Source organism: Malaya genurostris, chromosome 3, assembly GCF_030247185.1.
Source record: "Malaya genurostris strain Urasoe2022 chromosome 3, Malgen_1.1, whole genome shotgun sequence".
NCBI classification, from domain to species: domain Eukaryota; kingdom Metazoa; phylum Arthropoda; class Insecta; order Diptera; family Culicidae; genus Malaya; species Malaya genurostris.
The window spans coordinates 277,161,910-277,184,662 of record NC_080572.1 but is presented as its reverse complement, the minus strand read 5'-3'; the positions used below and the strand labels follow the sequence as shown (position 1 = coordinate 277,184,662).

The 22,753-nt window shown below is 35.9% G+C and overlaps 2 protein-coding genes across 5 annotated transcripts; both read left to right on the top strand.

The window, feature by feature from the left end:
- Window positions 1–269: 269 nt before the first annotated feature.
- Window positions 270–14,274, top strand: LOC131434725 (endocuticle structural glycoprotein SgAbd-4-like). The gene is made up of 2 exons (XM_058601779.1): window positions 270–423; window positions 13,274–14,274. The coding sequence occupies exons 1-2, from the start codon at window positions 412–414 to the stop codon at window positions 13,670–13,672; spliced, it is 411 nt and encodes a 136-aa protein (XP_058457762.1). The 5' UTR covers window positions 270–411; the 3' UTR covers window positions 13,673–14,274.
- Window positions 14,275–17,465: 3,191 nt separating this feature from the next.
- On the top strand, window positions 17,466–19,069 carry LOC131437558 (probable aminoacyl tRNA synthase complex-interacting multifunctional protein 2). Of its 4 annotated transcripts, XM_058606982.1 has the most exons (5): window positions 17,466–17,550; window positions 17,611–17,845; window positions 18,012–18,221; window positions 18,280–18,514; window positions 18,567–19,069. In XM_058606982.1, exons 2-5 carry the CDS (start codon window positions 17,684–17,686, stop codon window positions 18,944–18,946), a joined length of 987 nt encoding a protein of 328 aa, XP_058462965.1. In that variant the 5' UTR covers window positions 17,466–17,550; window positions 17,611–17,683; the 3' UTR covers window positions 18,947–19,069. The 4 variants fall into 4 exon arrangements, with proteins under 4 accessions (XP_058462965.1, XP_058462967.1, XP_058462964.1 ...); XM_058606984.1 differs by lacking the exon at window positions 17,611–17,845 and having other exon boundaries at window positions 17,477–17,571; XM_058606981.1 differs by having other exon boundaries at window positions 17,484–17,845.
- Window positions 19,070–22,753: the final 3,684 nt, after the last annotated feature.

Genomic DNA, 22,753 nt, shown 5'->3' with positions numbered 1-22,753 from the left:
TTGGGCTGTCACCGAACGCCCGGGGAGCCGCAATGTACAATGTACCGACCCGAAGTCTCGTTGTGATGCACATACAGGCTAATGCAAAAGCCGGGAAAAAAAAGACAGTCACACTTTGTAAGAGAGGAGAACTTTTCGGTGGGCTCTCCAATGGTTTTGTAGGCACAGTTCGGCTAGAGGTCTGACTGGCTCCGAAAGGGTCGGCAGCTGTGGAGGGGGGAGGGGCGGGTATAGCGCGAGTACGAGGCTTAGTTCGTGACTTTCTTCAACCAGTATAAAAAGCGATGAATTTTGCTTAACGATTGTCAGTCTTAGTATAGTGGTCACATCATTGATTTGATCTGAAGTTGCGATCGCCCCCGCGTCGAATCTACCGAGCACCGAAACAAACAGTTTTTAAACAAGACAAAAATGTTCAGATTGGTGAGTTGCAGCATTTGGGAACATCTAGTGATGCTAAAACAGTGGAAATATGTTAAGGAAATTGAGTGGTGGAAATTTGAATCTGATTAGTTTTACGTCAATTCAGGAAGTTTGGTGAAACCAATGGACTTTAAGTGATCAGTGATAAAGGGGATCTGGTCAGTGGACATCCTCGTATTAATAAGTTCAGTTCCACAAACTTTTACTAAACTAGAATCAGAAAATGGTTACTGTTGTATGAATTGGTTGATGGAACTAGTTTTACACAAAATTGACAATTCGAACCGTTTTTCACAAAACCGAATTTTCATTAAGTGAAGTCTTTCAAAGATGGAAGTAGTCAAATATAGTTTTGTTACTGATCCTGAAAATAACATGGTTTCTACAAATAAAGTATGGTTTTTGAAAAAAATGTTATGCCTACGAAGGAATCATCGAGCAGTGCAAATTTTTCGATCAAGATCCAACCTACTCAGCTGGCTTCGATAGAAGATTCCTGTATTTGATTACTTGCCCTAAAAACTGGAAGGCAGACATAGCGTGATGTGTAGGACTATCGCCATTGACGCATTCTACCTTGGTTCGATTCCCAACATCGCAAATAATGCCAGCAAGTTTTTTTTCTAACTTGATTGAAAGCTCGGCAAATGGTACAAGTTTTCAAATTACGAAACTGAAAAAACAATCTGACAAATTAAATTATTATTCAACTATCCTGCGATTGCATTATAATGATTCCAGTTCTCTTTGTTAGTGTAGTTCATCCATAACTACAATCAACCTAAATTATTCGATTGAAAAGACAATCTTGTGTTTGCGCTATTATTTGAAGTGGAAAACTACAAGAACCATTTACAATATATCTCAGTTATCATAAAAATAGATGGTTTGTTTATTATAGAGCACTTTGTCATTCAAAGGATTGTATTATTAGGGCATGTTCAGGAGTGTTCTAGTTCTAAATGCATAATTTATGTCAGTTTTGAAATTTAAATCTAGAATTTATAACGAAATAAACTGGCAGCCCCAACAGCGTTTTATCTGTGTTTCAATTATAGAAAAAATAGAACGGCAGCGTATACCAGTTTTAAATTTGACAGTAGAACTGTTCGAATAAATAAAACTAAAACAGCTTGCTGGGGATACGTTTGTTTCAGTTTTTGTTACATTATAAATCACCCATATGAATCTGGCAGCTGCTGAATTTGCTCTTAATACTTAACAAACAGTGCTAACAATTATTTAAAACTGTGAAATAACAAAGAGAATATGAAAAACTAGAACAAACCCATCGGCTCATCAGTCTTTAAACACTACAAAGCTAATTGACGAGAATTTTTTCTGAGGCCAAGCCAGCGCAAGGAATAAATTCGAGAATACAAATTTCTTGGTTCGCAGCAGATAACTTATACTTTATAACTCCGAAACGAGTTCTGTTTTCCTCACGTTGAATTCCGTTGTTTCGTGGGATTTGTTAGGTGGTACAATTGTAAGTGGAAAATATTTCCGTCCGTTCCGATGCACAGCCTACTTTTTATCCTGGTTGGGACAAAAAATTGCCTGTTAAAAATTATTTTTCGATAGCAAACATAAATTATTATTATTTTTATTAGTATAAATGCTGGCAAAAATTAAGAGGAGCTTCTCCTGTAAACCCTGGGCATTTTGAGCATAGATAAAAATCCTATGGGTCTCCTAATCTTCCATTTTTATCGTTCCTTTTATGTACATTTATAAAAATGTAATCTTTCCTAAGTGTGTAGCAACACTTAGGAACGATTACATTTTTATAAATGTACATAAAAGGAACGTCGCAATTCGCTTCATTCACAATTCAAAGCATGTGGAAATAAGTCTGATCATTAACTTTACAGCTAATTTAGCTGAAGCTTACATCGATACAGATGCAAAATTCATTTTTACATATTAGTAGATGTAACACTGTGTCACCACCAAAGAAATTACGACATTCTTGAATTTACGTCAAGCGAAAATTTCATTTTTTCTAAGAGTGTACATTTTATGTAAAAATATCGAATTGTTCCCGAGATATGGTTGATCAAAGTGAAACATGTTATTTTCGCAAAGCTAAACAGTGTGCATTGTGGATTCTGGAACAAGCAATATTGTATGCTTTGTCAAGAGTACGACTTACTTTACTATGGGACGTCTTTTCAAAATTTACCCTCTAAGAGAGTGATAAGTTTTTGATCGTGAATATCTCTTGTTGTAACTAACATATCAACATAATTTTTGCTACATGCTAATCGGAAATATGATCATCAATTTATGGTAAAATTAGCAGTTTGGTTATTAAATTGGAATTTTTTATTGCGTTAAATTTTTAGCCATAGTTTTGAAGGCTAATAGCACAGTGATCTGTAGAATGATTTATATATAAAAAGAACCCTTATTGAAGATTGCTTTCAGAAGCTGGATTCCTGCACTGACACAAATCGATGATGTTAGACTAAGGTGTTTTACACTTAATTGTGCCGCATTTGATTTGACACTAAAATTGCAAATGTAAATCACTTGAAACCTTAGTCAAATGAAATCACATCGAAACATATAGATAATACACTTTCATGCCATCTACTAACGATCAGATTGCTTCTAATTTTATAACAAAAATATTCAATTGGCTTAACACTTACAAACGTCAAACAAATGCATATAATCTGAATAAAATATTTTAATTTTAGCTGATTCTACACTTAATTCTCATGTAGAATCTTTCTTCATATTAAATGCATAAAAACTTGTTATTAGTAATGACATCGTTGGGATATAAAGGTTAAAATAATTTGGTAAGCATAGTTTATTGCATTTAAGTTATCCTATGTAGTTATATATTCAATACATTGGAAAAAAAATTATTATCACTATCGTTGGCAGACACAAATCCCCTAAATGAATTGAGCGATTTTGTTTGGCGATCAACAATTCCTTCACCTGAAAATGCAAACATTATTTGAATTATAGAAATTCTAATTAAAAATATAGCAAGTGATAGTTTTTATTTGTTTAAACACTTATACTTTTTATCAAAATTACAGCAAAACTTTGCCGAGATTTGTAGAGCCGAGTGCTTGGCAATCATCCCGGCTAACATTAAAACAACTAAAATTCTTGGTATTTTTCACTTGACAGATAATTAAAGATTTTCGATTTCGGGAAGACTATAAATTACCGAGATCTTCGTCGCTTTTGGAAAGAAAAATTGGAATTATCGGTATATGCGTGCCGAGATTTTAAGGCAATTCATTAAAATGAAATTTTAATTATAAAATAAACATTCCAGTTGAAACTCGTTATTATTGATTTATTGATTTCAACATTGTCGAATGTTTTAACATCGGAAATGTTGAAAAAACATCAGATGCAGAAGATACTAGAAAGCATTTACACAGTAGTTGATCCAAAAAAAGAACCTAAATTTACCCAATTTCACACATTTCTAAAGATTTTCCATGTTTAATAATAGTATACACTAAAAAAAAAGTAGTAGTAATCACTTTGAAATCGAGTGGCTGAAATGGCTACTTCGAGTTTATTTTTATTGCTGATATATATTTGTACTATTGAATAAACGAAAAAATAGTTGCAAATCAGTACAGTCGATATGAAAATTTTCGGAAGAGCCCTCTTTTTCTTGGTTACATTTTTCATTTGCAGGTGTCGCTACCGGTAATTAAGTCTTGCGACAATGTGCCAATAGAGGACAACTGCCGGTATAAAGTTGAACAAATCAACGATTTATAAAGTCCGAGCATTTCCAAATATCCACGTAACGTGTAACCCAGCTCACGAAATTAAAAATGTACAAACAAAAACAAAAAAAATAAACCAAATGTTTGTGTTGTCATTCACAAACATCAACTTTCTGTCTGATCAGACCCTAATCAGAACAACATTATCAAAATAACGAAATTGTCCTTCTAACGACAGTTCGACATGTAGATGGCGCAGTGGTTCAAACGATGATGTTTTCGAATGACGCTATCAAAATACATAGGAATGCTTATTTTCCAGTGAATTTTAATTTATTCGTAGTTAAAATTCGAATAATCAAAGAATATTCTGTTGTAATTAGGAAAAAACATTGATTTCTATCAATCAGAATTATAACCATTTTTTTAATATGATCAGTATCTAACGGGAAAAACAGATTGGAAAATTAACATATGAACACAATGATGTAATGAAAACCGCGAAAATGTTACCGTAGAGACGGGACTCGAACCGGGACTTCCCCGTTAGATACTGATCATATTAAAACTAGCTCAAGACGGCTCTACGTCTTAACAAAAAACTAAAAAAACAAATCGTTTTTAATATTCTGCTTGAGAATGAATCTAAGTTTTTTTAGAATGGTCAAAGAGAAACTGTCACTTCCTCTTACAGCTTTCTGAAAAATCAACCGAAAAATATAGTTTACTTTACTTGTTTACACTGCTGTGAAATAATTGGTCTGGACGTTTATTTCACCCTGTAGTTGTTTAAACCTCTCATTTCGATTACGAAAATTGATGACATAACCTCACTTAACATCAATATCTAAATATAGTTCAGTATTGAAGAAATTAAAGGTTTACTTTTTTAGGAAAAAGTTTTAGGTTTGCTTAAGAAAATATTAGTAACTATTTCCGCATTTAATATTCGATTCCCATGTTGCTAATATAAGATAATTTGCTAACATCATCGTTTCCTTGGTCCATAAAGCGAAAAATAGAGGCCATGTATCTTTTTTGAGTTTTGCGTTTGAAAGCAAATAATTTCCAGCGAATTTCAACAATTTATGAACTGGTTATTTACTAGTTCTGTATATCCGATAAACTGGAAGATTTAAATTTATATATTCAGTTATACAATTTTTTTGTTTGGAAATAAACTGAAAATCAACACGAAAACGTGCAAAATCGGGAAAGAATAAGAAGAAAACGAGTTGACAATTTAGTACGCATCTTCTCACTCAATTCAATGAGATTTCCGAATAAACCGGTTGAGAAGAAATTCATTTGTAATCGGTTGTTGCACTGGATTCCGCATTGATTCGGAGTGCATTCTTAATTCCACATGGAATTATGAATGAAAATTTTTCACCCTTTTCGGATTTGATCCGGAATTCATTTCGAACTGATAATGTGGGGAGTAGTTGCGCTTATGATCACATTTTTCTTCAGCAAACTTTCTCCAATGCTTGATATCGCTCTGCCAATTGAAATACTCTGGGTGTGATGAAACACACCTTAGCTGTCATCCCGATTCAACCGACCTATAGAGTATATGAACAAATTTTACATGGTGGGTCTGTATGCTGTCGGTTGTCGGTAGTACAACCTCATGAACCTGAACAGCACAGAACAAAATAATTACCATCCACTACACAGTTCTGGAAACATTATGGCATTAAGCTGAACTTAAACGTCATCAGACGAGTGGTTGCTTATTTCGACATTCTCAGCAAACAATGGGTATCGTTTTGCACTCTATGAATTTGATATGACTCTAAGTACAACTTAGTCTCATGTTTCGGTTTGTTTTACACTATTACTGTTGGGGCCAACAAAATTATGCTTTACACGGAGAATAGTCAAAGAACATGACCAAAAATCATCTACGTTTACGATTCGGTCAACTTGTTTATCCGAAAGCTGCAATATATGAGTCTAATCAAATTTATCTACGCAGTCACGCGTCTTGATCTAAACAAATGCATCGTAAACCCGTCTGGTCCATTCACACCTAGCCGCACACCTGATATCATCGTCAATTGGGTTCTTCTCCCATAACCTTGCCAACAGTAACCTACAAAACCCGAACAGCAATGGGTAGTAATAAATAAAATAATCATGATCCATTATAAGCCTTACGCTGAGCGCACGATCAAGCATCTCGGCGACTGCATTTGTCTCTTCGAAATGAAGACACTGTATTTAATATAAAACGTAATTACTTCACACCATTTACGATAGTGGAAGCGACTGTTGACTTCAGGTTACGCTACCGCACCTACATCACCCGGGGTTCTGTGGTTTCAACAGAAACACAGCTTTATTGAAAAATAAACACGAAAATTTACCTTTGACAGAGGAGCGGAAAAGATACTTGTCGGGTAATTGATCTCGTGTCGTGAGTTAGTGTCTGCGACTTAACCGAACCGGGCCCACCCAGAACCCTAAGTTTGTAGCAAACGGAAGATTCTGATGGCAACGAAAGACGTGTTCGCGTCGCAATTGATTTTATCGAACGGCTAGGCGGGAGCCCGGGAAAGAGCCGTAAAGTGCATCTACAATTGCGAGGTGTATCCCACGATGAAGCGTTTTTTTTTAATTACTAAAATATTTGCCGTTGGTGTCGTGACGGTTCCCCATTCCGAATAATCGGTGTTTGGTTCTGCTTGATGTTGAAACATGTGTAGATTTAAAAATTGTTGTTTTGTTGTTTTTTGTTGCTGGCTGATTCCAAATTTCGATTCTTATCCGGAAACTTCACATTAGACATTGAAATCGGTGATGATCATTCCAGTGTGTCATGCGAGACATGATGATCGTGCGCAGCATGCGGAAGTCAGACCCTGGGCTGTCAATTAGGGACCCATCACTGTACACTGATCAAAACATTTTTCAGCACCGATTAAACTTTAAAGTAGAAGATGTGTTGGGCTTGAGCTGACTGAAAATACGCCATCCACCGAATGGAACTAGGTATATCTTTCTATCAGTAAAAAAAGGCTCATCATTACGGAGATGTCCTTCGCCGAAAATTGTAACTTAAAACACGCTATATTGTAGGCCGTCGGATCGTCGTTGACTGATAGCATTTCGAAGCACCCCATTTACGGTCAAATGATCGATGATCGGATAGGTATCTCGATTTGTTTTATTACCATTACCACCCAATGGCTATGTAATCTGTCAGTGAGAAGAGCATCGTCAGAGTCGTGTTGTCGTGATACCAGAAGCACTCTCATCCATGTAAAGGTCAAGGAATCCGCGACTTCGGTGGGAGGGGGCTACTCTGGTGGAAAAGGCATTCCAATTAACCGCCTTATTGCGACTTTATGTGAACGCTGGATTACATGCTAGAAATTGATTGGACTTATGCGGTTAAACCCACAAATCTTAATTAACGTAAGCTCAAGAAGCTGATGAATGAACCGCCACATCGAAAATTTGAGGCATCGACTGATTAACAACTTTTTTCTAAGGCTGTGAACCATTTCGCGATTAATTTAACTTTTGGTTAAAATCTGACACTTGGGTGGTTATTCTGTGTCGAGTAGTTGAATTTAACCTAATACCTTGTTCACATTAGCGCTGATATCACTTGATATACCGAGATGATATGCATATCATGTCGAAGTGTTCACATATGATCGAAATGATATCGTTTGACAATCAAGTTGTCCAATTGAATGTTCCCATTAGGAGTAAGATCAATAATATTGCTTTTCTCTCCTACAATTCAATCAATAATTGAAGTCTTGCTATTAATGGTTTCCGAACCCCAGTATTCGTTGAAAAATTTAAAATTATAATGATTGTTTATTGTCACTCTCAAAGTGACGTTTATAAATGAGTACGTTCAATGCCACTATCCGTGTTGCTAGTAGCGATTTTTGACAACTCGACATGATATCGTACATGATATCCCGGATATCATGCCAAAATGGTGATACGCGTTGACATAAAATTGTATGGGATATCAAGTGATATCGCACATGATATCATCGGATATCAAGTATCACTTGATACTTGATATCAGCGCTAATGTGAACATACTATAAGACAAGACCTGACATCTGGGGGGGCTGCTTTTGTTCCAAAATGGACCAGTTTCTGATTGGCTGATTTTGATGTTGCTACCTGCACATTGTGAACAGAAAAAACTTTTGCAAGGTACGCGAGCAATGATGCCAAGTATAAAGAAAATCAGAAAACAAGTTTATTAAAATGTATAATTTTAGCTCACCAATGAAAATGAAACATTTTCTGAGAATGTTTCACTTTTTTTCAATCTCATTTGTAATAAATGTTTATAGTGGCAGCACTATGTAATTGAAATCTGCATCAAGCCGTTTTTCTTCTTAGTGAATTAAAGTGTAACCGAAAAAGATTTGTTAAATTAGTGTAAACTCGAAAGTGTGATTAGTTTTTCGAGAAGAATGAAATGTTGTGTTCCACACTGTGGTCGCACTAAGCATTTCTATCCAAACCTGACTTTTTTCCGGTTTCCAAAAGATCCGGTAATACGTCAACAATGGATTCAATTTTACGTTCAACATGAAATATTTCGTGTTTTGTCATCAAAGCTCAATTATTTGTTTTTAAGCATTAATATATTATAAAGAAATGCATTCACCAAAACATTTTTCATGTTTATTTCAAAACAAAAACCTAAAGTCTGAAAATTTAAATGTAATAATTTTTCCCAGCATAGTTATTAAAAAATCTGTAAATATGGCTACACTGTAGCCGATACGTTGGTATTTATTCCACAGGGCGAAAATGACGAGAAGGATGATTCGAAAGGAATAATAAGAAGCCAGTTGTCAGGTCTTGTCTTAGAATTTAACTAAAACTGCGGCCAATTTCAAAATAATTTCAACTAAAGAATTAATATTAGAATTTTCATTGCAAGATTTTTTTATTCAGTGTCGGAAAATAAACATCGATCTGTCAAAAATAGCCATCCTCTCGAGCCACGATGTAAAATACTCTAGTGATCACGTTTTTCTTAGAGTGCCTATAACCAAAGTGACGACATCTCATCCGCAATTTTGGCAACAATTCCAAACATTCCATTAGCTTTACATTGAATTGACAGGTCGTTTGCTCGTTTGGAACTGGGAGCTGTCATTCCAAACGAACAGCTGTCGCCACTCTGATTATAGCCACTCTAGTTTTTCTATGTGTTAGTGCGGTTGTCATTTTATTTTGGAATAACAGAGAGACGTGAACAAGAAAAAACATAAACAAATGACGTTCCGGGAGTTGCTTCTATGAAAATATTTAGAGTTGGTTCTGTTTGCGAAAATATTGACAGTGAAATGCGGTGTTTTGTTCCGGGATGTTTCAATCGTTTTCATCACCTGCATTTGAAATGCCACCCACAGCACAATCACTCCATTATCCATAATAACTGTAATAGATACCACAGTGCGATCCGCCAAATGCTTCCTCCAACGAAATGAACAGAATCGAATGTGTGGACAATTTTCTATATTTCGACGTTACCTTGCAAGCCCTTGAAGAAAAAATGTCCAGATTTTCAATTAGTGCCAAAGATGCCAGGCTGCGCGACAACTGGAGTAACTTAGAAGTGAAATCCCGATCTGAAATGGTCGTTTGTTTATGTTTACATGCTTGAATCCCGGCGCGCCATACTTATTTTTGTGAGAAAATTACCAACACAACCAAAACTGTCTTATCACGCCACCAGTGTATTTTACGTCGTGCTCTCGAGCAGGATTATTTTTGACAACATTAAATTAACCGCTCGAGTGTCAGATTTTAACCAAAAGATAAAATTAACCGAGAAATGGTTCACAGCCTAACATGACAGTGCCGTTCACCATGCATCGAAAAACTCATCCCAACCTTGTATAGTAAACAAAATAAATTCAGTTAACGTAATTTTAGTTAATATTTTCCATTGTCGTTGTCAGAAATAATACTGCTTGAAAGCATGGTAATTTTTGACATTTCGATATTTATTTTCCGACACTGATATAAAAGTTTTGCAAAATTTTAACTAAAAGATAAATAATCCACGGCGTAGTCGAAGGTTGCTGGAGCAATACAACGATATCTTTTCTAAATTCCTGAAAAGTCTTGTGTTCAAGCCGTTAGTGATTAAATTTACGAGCCAAAAAAGGAGGTATTCACAAATCACTACTTTCATTAAAACAAGAAACTTTGACGATGTTTCAGATGAAAAAGTATGATCTAATGTTAATTAATTTAAGCTCCTGTTGCAAAATTATTTACACAGTCTATTTCCCTCAGTACACATATACTAATTAGCTTAGTATATAAACAAAACTAATGTCACATTTGCAGATATATCTCAAAGTTTACAGATTTCCAATGAACGCTGCAGATACCTATTGACCCACCGTTTGACTTATTCTAAAATATTAAATAATTTTTTTTTTAATTTCGAGTACTTGACTTTCATTTTTGCCTTTCTCATATAGAAAAGCTATGCAATCACTGTGAAACCCGACTTTTGACCCGAGGCCCGGAGGGCCGAATGTCATATACCATTCAACTCAGTTCGACGAACTGAACAAATTGCTGTGTATCCGTGTTTGTGTGTGTATGTATATAACAAAAATATGCACTCACTTCTCTCAGAGATGGCTGAACCGATTTTCACAAATTAAGATTCAAGTGAAAGGTCTCATGACCCCATAATCTGTTATTGAATCTTCATTTGAATCCGACTTTCGGTTCCGTAGTTACATGGTAAAATGTGAAAATTAGTGTTACACGACTAGGTGGATTAAACAGGTTTTGCAGGTCTTTTCTTTTCCAGGTCTGTCGTTAAGGCAGTTTGACTGCACAAATTTCGAAATAAAATCACTTAGATTTTTAGGTAATACACATTATTCTGTTTTGATTTAATAATACCCAAATTTTGACATCTTTATTCCTTATCAGTGGCGTACCGAGGAAATTTGGCGCCCGGGGCAAAATAAGAGATTGGCCGCCTCCATCGTTGGTTTCCTGAGCAAAACAGAAACAACAAATAAAGCCTGTACATTATAAATTTCGGACACCAAAATAAAAGCAGCAAAACAATATACACATTATTCAACCGGCTGTGTATTTCAGAATAATAGAATTATGGCGAGATGGATCAACTATGGTCTTAATCTATCAATCGACAATAGAAACAAAAAAACTTTATTAGTACATTAGAAACATTCGATTCAGATCCTAATTCTTCTATCTGTAAAATTTTCGAACTTTCTGTAGTAGGTATATCCGCCGCCATTAGGTTCCTTACGGTTTTCTCAAATACGCCTGCGGTGACGATTCTCCATCTTCTCTTGAAATCATCGGTACTATTATCTTTCTTCTTAGTTTTGAAGAGCTTTCGCTCAACTTGAACCCAGTACTTCCCTATTGGGCGAAGTTTTGGACAGTTTGGTGTATTGATTGTTTTTGATACATTTTAACCTCGTGTATCTTATACTATTCCAGGGCGGATTTCGCACAGTGACAAGAGGCCAAATCACACAAAAGCTGGTAGCAACTGCTTTTGCAGACATTCTTTCTCGTACTAAATCAAATACTTGTTCGAGAATTTCGGCACCTTCTTTGTGCGGAAATGTTCGCCAACGACAATTTTTCGCATTCTTGTATAGAAAGCCATAGCCAAAAGCTATTAAAAGTCTTTATTTTGTCGTCCCTTGCGGTACAAGAAAATTTTTGCAAAAAATTGCTTGTAATCACGATTGGGTACCTTTTTTACTTTGTACGCCTTCATTCCTTGCATCAGCTTCAATCTTTGCCCGTCTGATTGTGACTTTCCAACTGTATGAGCCATTTTTCGCACAGAAAGATTGGGATTTCACTCGAGAATGGCATCCAAATTTTTGCATGTTTTTCGATTTGTTTCACAGTGGAATCCGAGTTTATCGACACGCGATCATTCTGATCCAAAGTCCGAGGCCGGTCGAATGATTTTCAAACACAAATCACAGTACTTTTCTGTAGTTGTAGTTTCTTGACAAGATCGCGTGCCAATAAATTCGGATTTTGCTGCCATTAGTACAAAATGCGTTTCTGCTTGATTCACTTGCGAATTAACATATTTTATCGTTTAGTTAAAATTTGATAGTCGAGCAGTTAATTTTTATCGGATAATTAAATTCATCTAGGAGACGGGTATAGCGTGATGAGTAAGTCCATGCCTATCACGCAGCCCGCCTGGGTTCGATTCCCAACCCCGCACATAGGGTCATGGGGTTTTTCTGGCCCGAAGAGGAGAATGACATTAATGTTAAAGCCTCTATAATTGAAACAAAAAAAAAATACAACTAAAACTGTGACCCATTTGATTGTTTGACGAATGCAAAGTTACTTGGGCTTATTTTGCACTGAAAATGAAATGGTATCATGTGGTATAATAATTGTAATACAGAGAACGTCAGGAGAGCTTCGAGAAAATCTTATTTCGTTTTATAACTTTTTATTGGGGTATTTCTTTGACTGATAGCATAAAATGTATTAACAATAATTTTTACTAATGGTCTGGAATTAGAATTTTTTTGCAAGATTTTGTTCAGCGTCGGAGAACAACTATAAAACTGTCAAAAATTATTATGCTTCCGAGCAGGGTTTTTTTGACAACGGCAAAATAACTGCTCGACTGTCAAATTTTAACTAAAAGTTAAAATAAATGTACTAACTGTACTAAGAATGAATACACGTTGTACGACGAAAATGAAGTGATGTGTTTTGGCAGTCATAAAGTGAAAGTGAAATAATTCAAAACTTACACCGATATAAAAAGTGTTTAACGTGGACAAGCTTTAAGTAATGGTGTATTTTCTAATTCTAATTTGTTAAACGAAACGAACTGTCAGAATTTGTTCGCTATTCAATGATCTGTTTGAAAAATGACCAACGAATTGGTCTCTCGTTGAACATCAAATTGGGCGCTTCTTGAACCATTTTCATACTTGAATTCTGAATAACTAAGAGTAATTCTACGATAGAAGCAATCAACAATTGTTCTGTCGATTTTACTATTAACTTGTTTGCAATTCTGCAAAAATATATAATTCACTTATATTACCATAATTTATTTTCCTATTTTCGATCCCACGCAGGTCATCATCGCCGCCCTGGCTGCCGTAGCGTTTGCCCAGAACCCGGATGCTGAAGCACAGATCCTGTCATCGGATAGCGTTGTCAACCCGGATGGTTCCTACGCGTGGAATTATGAAACCAGTAACGGAATCCGTGCCCAGGAGGAGGGAGTTGGTGGCCAATCCGCTCAGGGTAGCGCCTCGTGGACGGATCGGGACGGTACACCGATTCAATTGACCTACGTCGCCGATGTGAACGGTTTCCAGCCACAGGGCGCCCATTTGCCACGTGAAGGACCGGCACCGGCTCATGTGCTGAAAACACTCGAATTCATCCGTGCCAACCCGCCGAAGGACGATCCTAACTTCAACATCCAAGCGTTGGAAGCGGAAATCGCCAGACTACAGGCTCTCCAGTAGAGTTTTCCCGGACTGATAGCGGGATCGTGAGGGGCAGGCCGATCGGAACTCGTAGCAACCTGTGCACATACTCAGAATACCAAGAAGAGACGCCATCTGCGATGCAAATGTGAAGTGAAGTTTTTGAATATTATTTTGTAAATTTATTGTACATATTACTATTTCTTAGTTTTTAATTTGTTCTGTGCAACCAACTGCAAACTTTTCTGTAACTCTCAAAGATAGTGCATTTGTGAGAGGCATTTTATTGTGAGACGATGTGCCCATACAATATTTTTGAACTAAATCGAAGTAGAAAGAGATTACAATACAAACATTGGCGTCTGACGTCAACGAAATGGAGGACGAGTCAAATAGCAACGTTATGATGGAACAGATAAAGCTGTCAAAATGAAACTACAGGAGCTAGCTAGTGAACCTGCGATGAAATAAAACTAGTGATAGAGAGTGAGAGATGAGAGCGGCGACGATCGAAAAAGTTTCATTTGTTACCGTCACAAAAAAAGACAAACAGAAACTCAGCTAAAGTTAGGAAGGGGAAAGATACTATCTCAATGACATAACTTGTTCATACAAAATCGAAATAATAATCAAAATCATAATTTTTCATTTCTCAAAATAATATTTGAAAGAAAATGTCCCATAAAATTCAACACCAAATGCGGGTTATCATCTCACAATTAACACAAGGAACAGACATCCATGTAGAGAGGTCAATGTATTTAAGAAATTTTACGGTTATAGTGATTACCAAGTAGTAATTTACCTATAGAGGCGCTTCGAGCAGTCCAGCAATCGCGTATATGCTTCTGCATTACTTTTTAAATAAGTTAGTACTATCCAGGATGTCGGTTCTCTGTGCTATTAACTAGTTGCCACACCAGATCGAATTTGGTTCTATTGGGAATCAGTACTCCTCGTTCTTTATTTTATCTGGTAGTAGATATCCACCGCAAAGTTTGGCATTGCTGAAATCGTGATATCCCTGTAGCATTACAAATTATTAAGTGACCAATTACATCCAATATCTTGGTACAACGTTGTAGTAATGCGGTCTAATTTTGCTGCTGTCTAATGCTTGCTGTCAAATGTCCAATATACCGTTTCCCACAGAACCTATAAGGAACCAATGTCGAACAACTTCGAAACATTTTTGTTGTACTTCTTATCATGATAATTGATAAATTATTGTACTTGCAGAAAAAATCAAAAGCGAAGTCTTTCTCGCCTGGTTTTATTCCTGCAGCGAAGTTCACAGTGCACCAATGTTATGTAGACTTACTATATATTAATCACTCCAAATTAAACTTCCTTGTAATATTCAGTCTCAAACCTATTGATTCCTAACATACACTACCAACTTAATACGTATCCAGAAGAGTCATTCCTTTGTTATGAGCTCCGATAGAGAAAGTAAGAAATTCCAATAATTCCCGTGAAAGCACGTGGGTCTTAATCAAGACAACAAAATAAAGAATGACATAACATGGATTTATCAATCAATGGAAAGAAAATGACAGTTCAATTGACGTCGCTTGGAATTTCTGCAGCAACAATAAAATGATAAAGACACCTTGCTATTGTTACTCTTAGACTGTTTTTTGAAGAAAAAATAATTATGATCCACATGCAAAGCTACGACAATTCTGTTTCAAAACTCCTAAACTTACATTACATTACATAACACGTTTTTTACAGATGCAGGAATTCTATCTTAACCAGATTAATGGAGCACCGAATCATTGATTGTGGCATTTGAAAAATTTGATCGACAAAAGGGCCCAAATGCTGTTGAAAGAAATAGACAATTTCAAATGGATAAAAATCGAAATGAAATTAGTTTAAAAAATTACCCTGAAAATTAGTTTGAAAGAAATCTCTTTTTAAGAATAATGACAAACAAAAATGTATGATTTTAACAAATAAAAGCGTATGTTCAAACACTAATTATTTTAGGTTTCAATCTTATCGTTCATTTCAACTGCCAAATTTATAAATTCAAAGAACTAATAATATTATCATTATCTAAAGCTAGTTCATTTTAAACTTATTTTGAAAGTTAAATTTACCATGGAATCGTTTGTCAAGAAATTAACAGGAACGCACAAGTAAAATATTTGTTATTTTTAACAAAATATTTCTTGAAACAAACTAATGCACTGTGCAAAATCAAATATCTTGTTTTGCAGCTTCAAGCAACAATATTTGCAATTTCAAATCAGATTTTATTTTGTCACTATTTCAACAAAATAAATCGTTGCGTGAAACCGAAATTTAGTTATTTTTACAATATTTTTCTCTGCGTGATTGAGGTTATATATTTCGTGATGAAAACAAAACAATATGAAAAAGTATCGTGGCATCAGCCACACAACGTCACGGAACATTTTGACGTCCGGTACGCGAATAATATCCGTCTAGAGAAATTATTAAATTAATCTTGGCGTCGACCGAAGTTGATTATTGAAAAGGATTTAATATTGGCATTTTCTGATGAAATCCAACCAATCTCATTTGCAGTTGTGGTTGTAAATGAACTGTCATAAAACCTAATAACTAGTGTTGTGTATGTGTGTATGTAAGTGTGTGTATTCATTGGATGACAGTTTCGCTTATTTAAAAATATTTTTATATATATATAATGAAATCATACCTTGGGACCGTTTTTTTTTTGGTCAATCAATCTTCTTTTGCTCACCAAATGTAGGGGGCCCGTATTGAAATCCCCCGGGATTGTTTTTTTTTTCTCTAGACGGCCGGGGGCCGACGGCCGGCTAATTTCACCAGTTTATGCTGGATTTTATACTTGAATATTATATATTAATATATTAAGTTATATGAGATTAGTATTTTAGTATTCAACTGTACATCAGCACAAAAACGCGCCAAATCGGAGAAGCTTCTTCTTCAAATTATCAATTCAGTTCGCAGTTTCTCATTCAACTCCGACAGGTTTCTTCCGGTTGGAGACAAAATTCATTCGGAATCGGTTGTTGCACCAAGTGAATTCCATATGGAATTCTTAATGTACATTTTTTTCCCGCTCGGAATTCATTTTAAACTGACAATGTGGGGAGATTTATAATGTAATGAAGGCTGCTACAAGTGTTTAATAAAATTAAAAATGTTATTTGGGGTATGTACTCAGAAAATATTTCTGCGTCGGTTATCGGTTTCGTACAGGCGACATGTACGATTTATTGGACGCAGGTTTGCAACGATCCAATGATGAACCGTTGCGGTCCAAAGTCCAACAAATCAATCAACAGAGATATTGAATTGTTTTGAAAAATTTGGGTAACCATTGAATTGATCTATTGAATGACGAAAAACATGGATAAATGTTGCAAATATTCTTTTATCGGCACAAGTAATAATGATCATCATAAAGTTATAAAAAAATTCAAAATGAGAAACATAATTCTCGGTTGATTTTTCATTGGGGCGTATAAGAAAGTGACAGTTTCTCTTTAATCACTCTCTCTCTCTCTTTCGATTATTGTGATGTGATTAAAAAGATTTTCTTTGATATCACTATTCTGTTTCAAAGTCGAAAGTTTCGGGTATCATTTCATGCAAAGAGTTGAGTGATAAACGTGAGAACCGCTTGGTAATTAATAGAAGAGAAAGTAAACAAAGAGAAACTGTCACTTACTTATACGCCCTAATGAAAAATCAACCGAGAATTCTTATAAACCAATTACTGTAAACTTTAGTTTCACAGTGTACCCAAATGTCGGTACAATGTCCTTTCGACCAAATATGCAGCTCTTGTCGGAAAATAATCAGAAGAATACCGAAGAAGGACAAACAGGCACATTAAACGTCAAACAGTGCAAAAACGTGAAACTTTCGCCTTTGCTCCCCGGTAGTTTCCAGTAATTTTCTGTTAAAATATGGTAAAAATTTAGAACTTTAATGGTCAAATTTTGTTTTAGTGTGAGCATACTAAACGAAGCACAAATTCGAAGTTAAATAGTGTTGTTGAACTCAAAAGTATTCGATTCCAAGATGTACGATTTAAATCCCATCTTGAAGCCTGTCGACATTGACTTTCCCTCATGCATGTATCAAATGAAACCGATAATCAGCAGTGACAGGAGTCAATCGGTTGACCAGAGCACGGTATTTATGGATCATTTGTCTGAAAAAATTAAGACATTACTCTTAAAGGTTTTGTAGACACTTTTCATGTACCGCCACGTAAACCCGTTCCTCTTTCTATTACTGACGAAATTTCCTATTTTTGTTGCGTATTAAACTCAAATTAATGTCGCCGATCCAATCTAGCGCCGCTTCTTACGCTATTGATATTTTGATAACCGTTATCTGATTGCAGGAGGAATTTCCAGTATTACAGAAATTGGCCGCTAGACAGGAAAAGGTACTGAAACAGCTGGCGGAGTTGCGCGAACAACTAACTTTGATGCGAACCGATCTAAAATTATGCAACAAACCGGCACAATTAAGCTCAACGACAGTCTTGCCAAAACCAGCCACTATAAAGCCAGAACCTGTGCAGCAAACGCGAAAGATTGAACCAATTAATGTACTAAATATTGAAATCTATTTTCTTCTACTTGTACTGAAATTTCGTTCATTTATAGCTTTCTTATCTGCAAGACTTTGTGGTGAACGCTAGTCCGGAAAATATTCCTTATGGATTGCTTGCATTGAAAACGGTGTGGGTCAATCGGCTAAATCTCTACGTTGAATGCTTCACTCACTCCACCATCCCCAAACTGAGTGAAGATGCGCTCAACTTTCAAAACGCTATCACTAAATTTGAATCGACTGCGGAGAATCTTCCACGCATAAAAGTGACACTTATCTGGAAGAACGGTATGTCCGTATGAGTTATGCTAAAACAGTTGATGCATTTTAGTAATTTCAGTTGGAACGTATACCGAAATGATAACCTCACCGACTGCCTATGTTCCTATCTGCGGGGAAGTCAACATCTTGCGCTTCCTGTCTCGCTGTGGTCCAAGTGAATTCAACTACGAACATCATAGCGACGTGAACGAGGCTGATTCCATTCTGGACACCTGTTACATGCTCATCAATAAGCAAAACCTGAAGGACAAAAAACAAGTTCTCAAAACGCTCAGCTCGAAATTGGGAAAAACTGCTAATTTTGGTGGTGAGGAAATATCTCTTTGTGACATTGCGGCAACCAGTGCAATAAAGCAGGTGCAAAAAACTCTGGCAAAAGATATCAATCCCAGTATGACGAAACTGATAACGCGTGTGTCGGCAGCAGTCGGGATCTAAACGAAGCCCCCATGGTCAATCCCAACAGTTTGGATGATTTTCGATAATGCTGTTTTCAAAAATGCATTTGTCTGCTGTTTATTACATTTTTGTTGTTCAGTAAATATAAATGCTTTCTCTCAATTTGTCTACTATTTCAATCTATTCTTTTGAAAATAACTCTAATCGAACAGATCAAATCCCTCCCTTTGGTTGGTGGGCTTGACGGTATTGCAAACATCATCACATACAATCAATTAGCGTTACAATTTGATAAAGATATGCGTTACAGTTTTTAGTTTCATAATTGAATTAAATGAATAATATATGGAACGACTTGAATAAGATGTTGATTGCATTACGCTCCAACATCCGGGGTTGGAGAGGCCGGTAGGGCTTAACTGAGCTCTTTTTTATGTTTTATTTTCATACTACCGGCCCTTATTACCAGTGTGAAGTGAAAATTAAGTAGAGTAAACGTATCCCAATTGGGTTTCACACGATGACAATAAATGAACGGTAAATCGAATCCATCTTTGACGTTTATTGGTGGTTTGTGTACCATGGAATACTGTGGAATGAAATAGAATATTGTAGAATATAATAAAATAATAATGACCGAACCAATGAGCAAACCACTGATAGCTGTCAAACGATGTTCATCCAGTTTATATTGTGAGGATGTATCGTTTGGGACCTGATGGGTGAGATGATGTGTGAATGAAATGTAAGAGTGAGTGCATTGCAAGAACGGTAATAAAGACCACCGTTTCAGCTCAGGACTAACGATCGACCAATAGAAGAGATAGAAATTGGGTAACGATACCTCCATTCATCTCAAATCCATTAGTCATTTCATGTACGAAAACCATTAGTTAGAGTGAGATCTGTTATCTCTGTTTGATAGATTAATTTCAAGAATAACATGAAATCTGGAGCATTTTTTTTTTGTTCGTTAAAACAGCAGTATTGAATCATTTCTGAACTACTTTTATGTTCCATTGCTTCTTACAGACGAGGCAAAGATTTTGTATTCGATTTTATCTCAATAAATTTATTGAAAGTCGAGTAATCGGTAAAATAACATGGTGACTCTACTAATGAGATGACTATTGGCACACAAATTTTAGTTAGAATCTATTAGAATAGAAATAGTAACTCAATGTTGTGATGCTTGCTTGTGGAATACATGTAGGTATGTATGCATGTGTGTATGCGTATGTGCCTGTGTGTATGTATGTGTTTTTGTGTGTACAACATACATTATACCGTTCCCTCGGGTGTGTTGTATCAAATTGGTTGTGACACATTTCGATTGCGAGTCAGTGTACCAGATGTTCAAAAGTGCCTGAGCGGATGGTAATATACTGTCAAGAATCAACCGAAGATAACGAAATGTGAACATGCTGTAGCAATACTATTAAACCCAAGTGTTATTATCATTTAAATAAAAACGCATGTCCTCAGTTCTTATCCGTCAAACCATGATGAGCTGCTCTACAAAGATCAATGAAACACTATTTTTTTTTTTTTTTGGAAACGGATGACTGCATGAGGAACAAGAAATACGAAAATGCTGAAAGAATTAGAAAGGAATATTAATAAGAATATAAACACCATTGCATACAACTAACTTTTACATTTAAGGAAGCAACATAACATGCCAGCAAAAGTACGGAGTGAAAAATGACAACAAAAGACACGAATCACAGCTGAATAGAACACTGGAATTAAGGTAAAACAGAATACAAACTATGAACAAAGGTAAGAAAACCAACATGAAGAAATAATAGAAACTGCTGGGTAACAATGTAATTTCCTCATATTGAAAGAGGCGTTTATATGGCGCGCATGCGCTAATTCGGCCTGATACAAAATAACGGGGAGGGCAATACATTTTGGACAGGGCTGTAAAAAGCTGATTGGAACCCTTTCCCCACCAAAATGTAATATAAGGAATATAAGGAAACTCCAATCGAACAGATCAAATCTAATCCATGCAACCCTTATGCATACTTATCGATAATGGCACAAGCCTCCAGACGTTGGGAATTCAGTATGATTTCCAATAGAATTCTGAATCAGATGCAGCAACCGGTTCGAGTCGAAATCGGTTGTTGAATTTGATTTGAATTCATACTGAATTCCGAATCAAATTCCAGATGAGTTAATTGGGTGGAAGTGAATGATATTTTATCGTAGAATTTCGCCTAGCGGTTTTTAACGGTTCTGTTTCTGTCGGATTCTTGCCATACAAGATTGGCATTACCGGTTTGAATCGGTTGTACATTTTTAGCGTCTTGGTTTTATTTCTTCAATAAAAAAGAACACATGAAAGGCAATAAGTTATTGCCCTTCATATATACTAGTTATGGAAAATGTTATTGCCAATAACATTGCTTTCTCAATACCAAACATACCCATATTTCAATCTTAAAAATGAAAAAAGTATGAAGAAAGAAAAAACAAGACACGTAAGCGGCCCTTACACGATCATTAAAAGTGTCATTACTAAAAAGTAATGACACTTTTAATGATCGTGTAATATCTGCGAGTTCAGTAATGACACGAGTAATGATGGAATTCCTGATTTTCCATCATTACTAACATTATTTCTTCTTCTTATTTTTTGTGGAAGTGCTGAATATCGTCAGTTGTATTCAGCGATGTCAGATCTATGGAAATCTCCGTAGATCTGCGGATTCGAACATTTTCTACGGATCTACGAAAATCTACGGAAATTAAAATTTATCAACGGAGAACTACGGAAACAAGGTTGTCTGGTGAGTAAAAAAAAAGCTTTTCACCGTGAGCGCTTCCGAGAAAAAATTCTATCTACGGAAATGACACTACTACTATCTGGCATCGCTGGTTGTATTAGATGAGAAAATTTGACAACCATGAAGTAAACATTTTCTTCAGAACTGTACGTGAAAAAAAATTCTGGAAATGACAAACCTTAACGTTACAATGGCAAATAAAATTTATTTTCAGCTAAACGAAGATAAAGAATATTGCTAATATTCTATAATTGCTGAGAGAAAGTTATTCTGGTTACAAGCCCCATGCTGGAATAATTACAAATACTTATCGTTAATAATGAACGCATAATGCTAAAAAGTAATGATGTACAGTAATGCAGTAATGACGAGCGTTTGAGCAGAAGTGTCATTACTTAGTAATGACACTTTTATTGATCGTGTAAGGGCCGCTGTACGGTGAGATAATGGGCCGTATGAATAAAACGTAGCATGCTTGAATTTCGGTAGTAAATGCTACGTGTGGACCACGTTACTGTCAAAACATGCTACAAACTGTAGTATTTACTACAAGTTTTCGGTAGGTAGCTCCAGAGGTTGCTACTCGTGTGTTTGCTGACAAAGTAAAGTAGCAAAATTAAATAAGGTGACATTTTTGCAGCAGTAAGTACCTTTCTTGCTTTGTGCATACTCATTCTAGCTTTTCCTGCTCAGAGTCGATACGGCATACAATAAATGCTCAAATTCGAAGGTATCATTAACTACATGTTCGAACTTGTTTTTTTTATTCATACCAAACGTGTTTTACTCTGTGGACTATGTTTTTGAGAAGATACTACAAACAACAGACTTTACTACATTTTATTCATACGGCCCCATGACTCAATTTCGCCTGGACAATTTTGACAGCAGCCGGAATGTAGCCAGCCTTCTGACGGTTGCCAGAATTCCTCAAAAGCGGGGTAGACCATTTATTTTTTCACAGGGGGTTACGACGTTATACCGACAACGACATAGCATCGATTATTCGGCAGTAACATATCTGTACCAAAATACCGAATTAATGTCT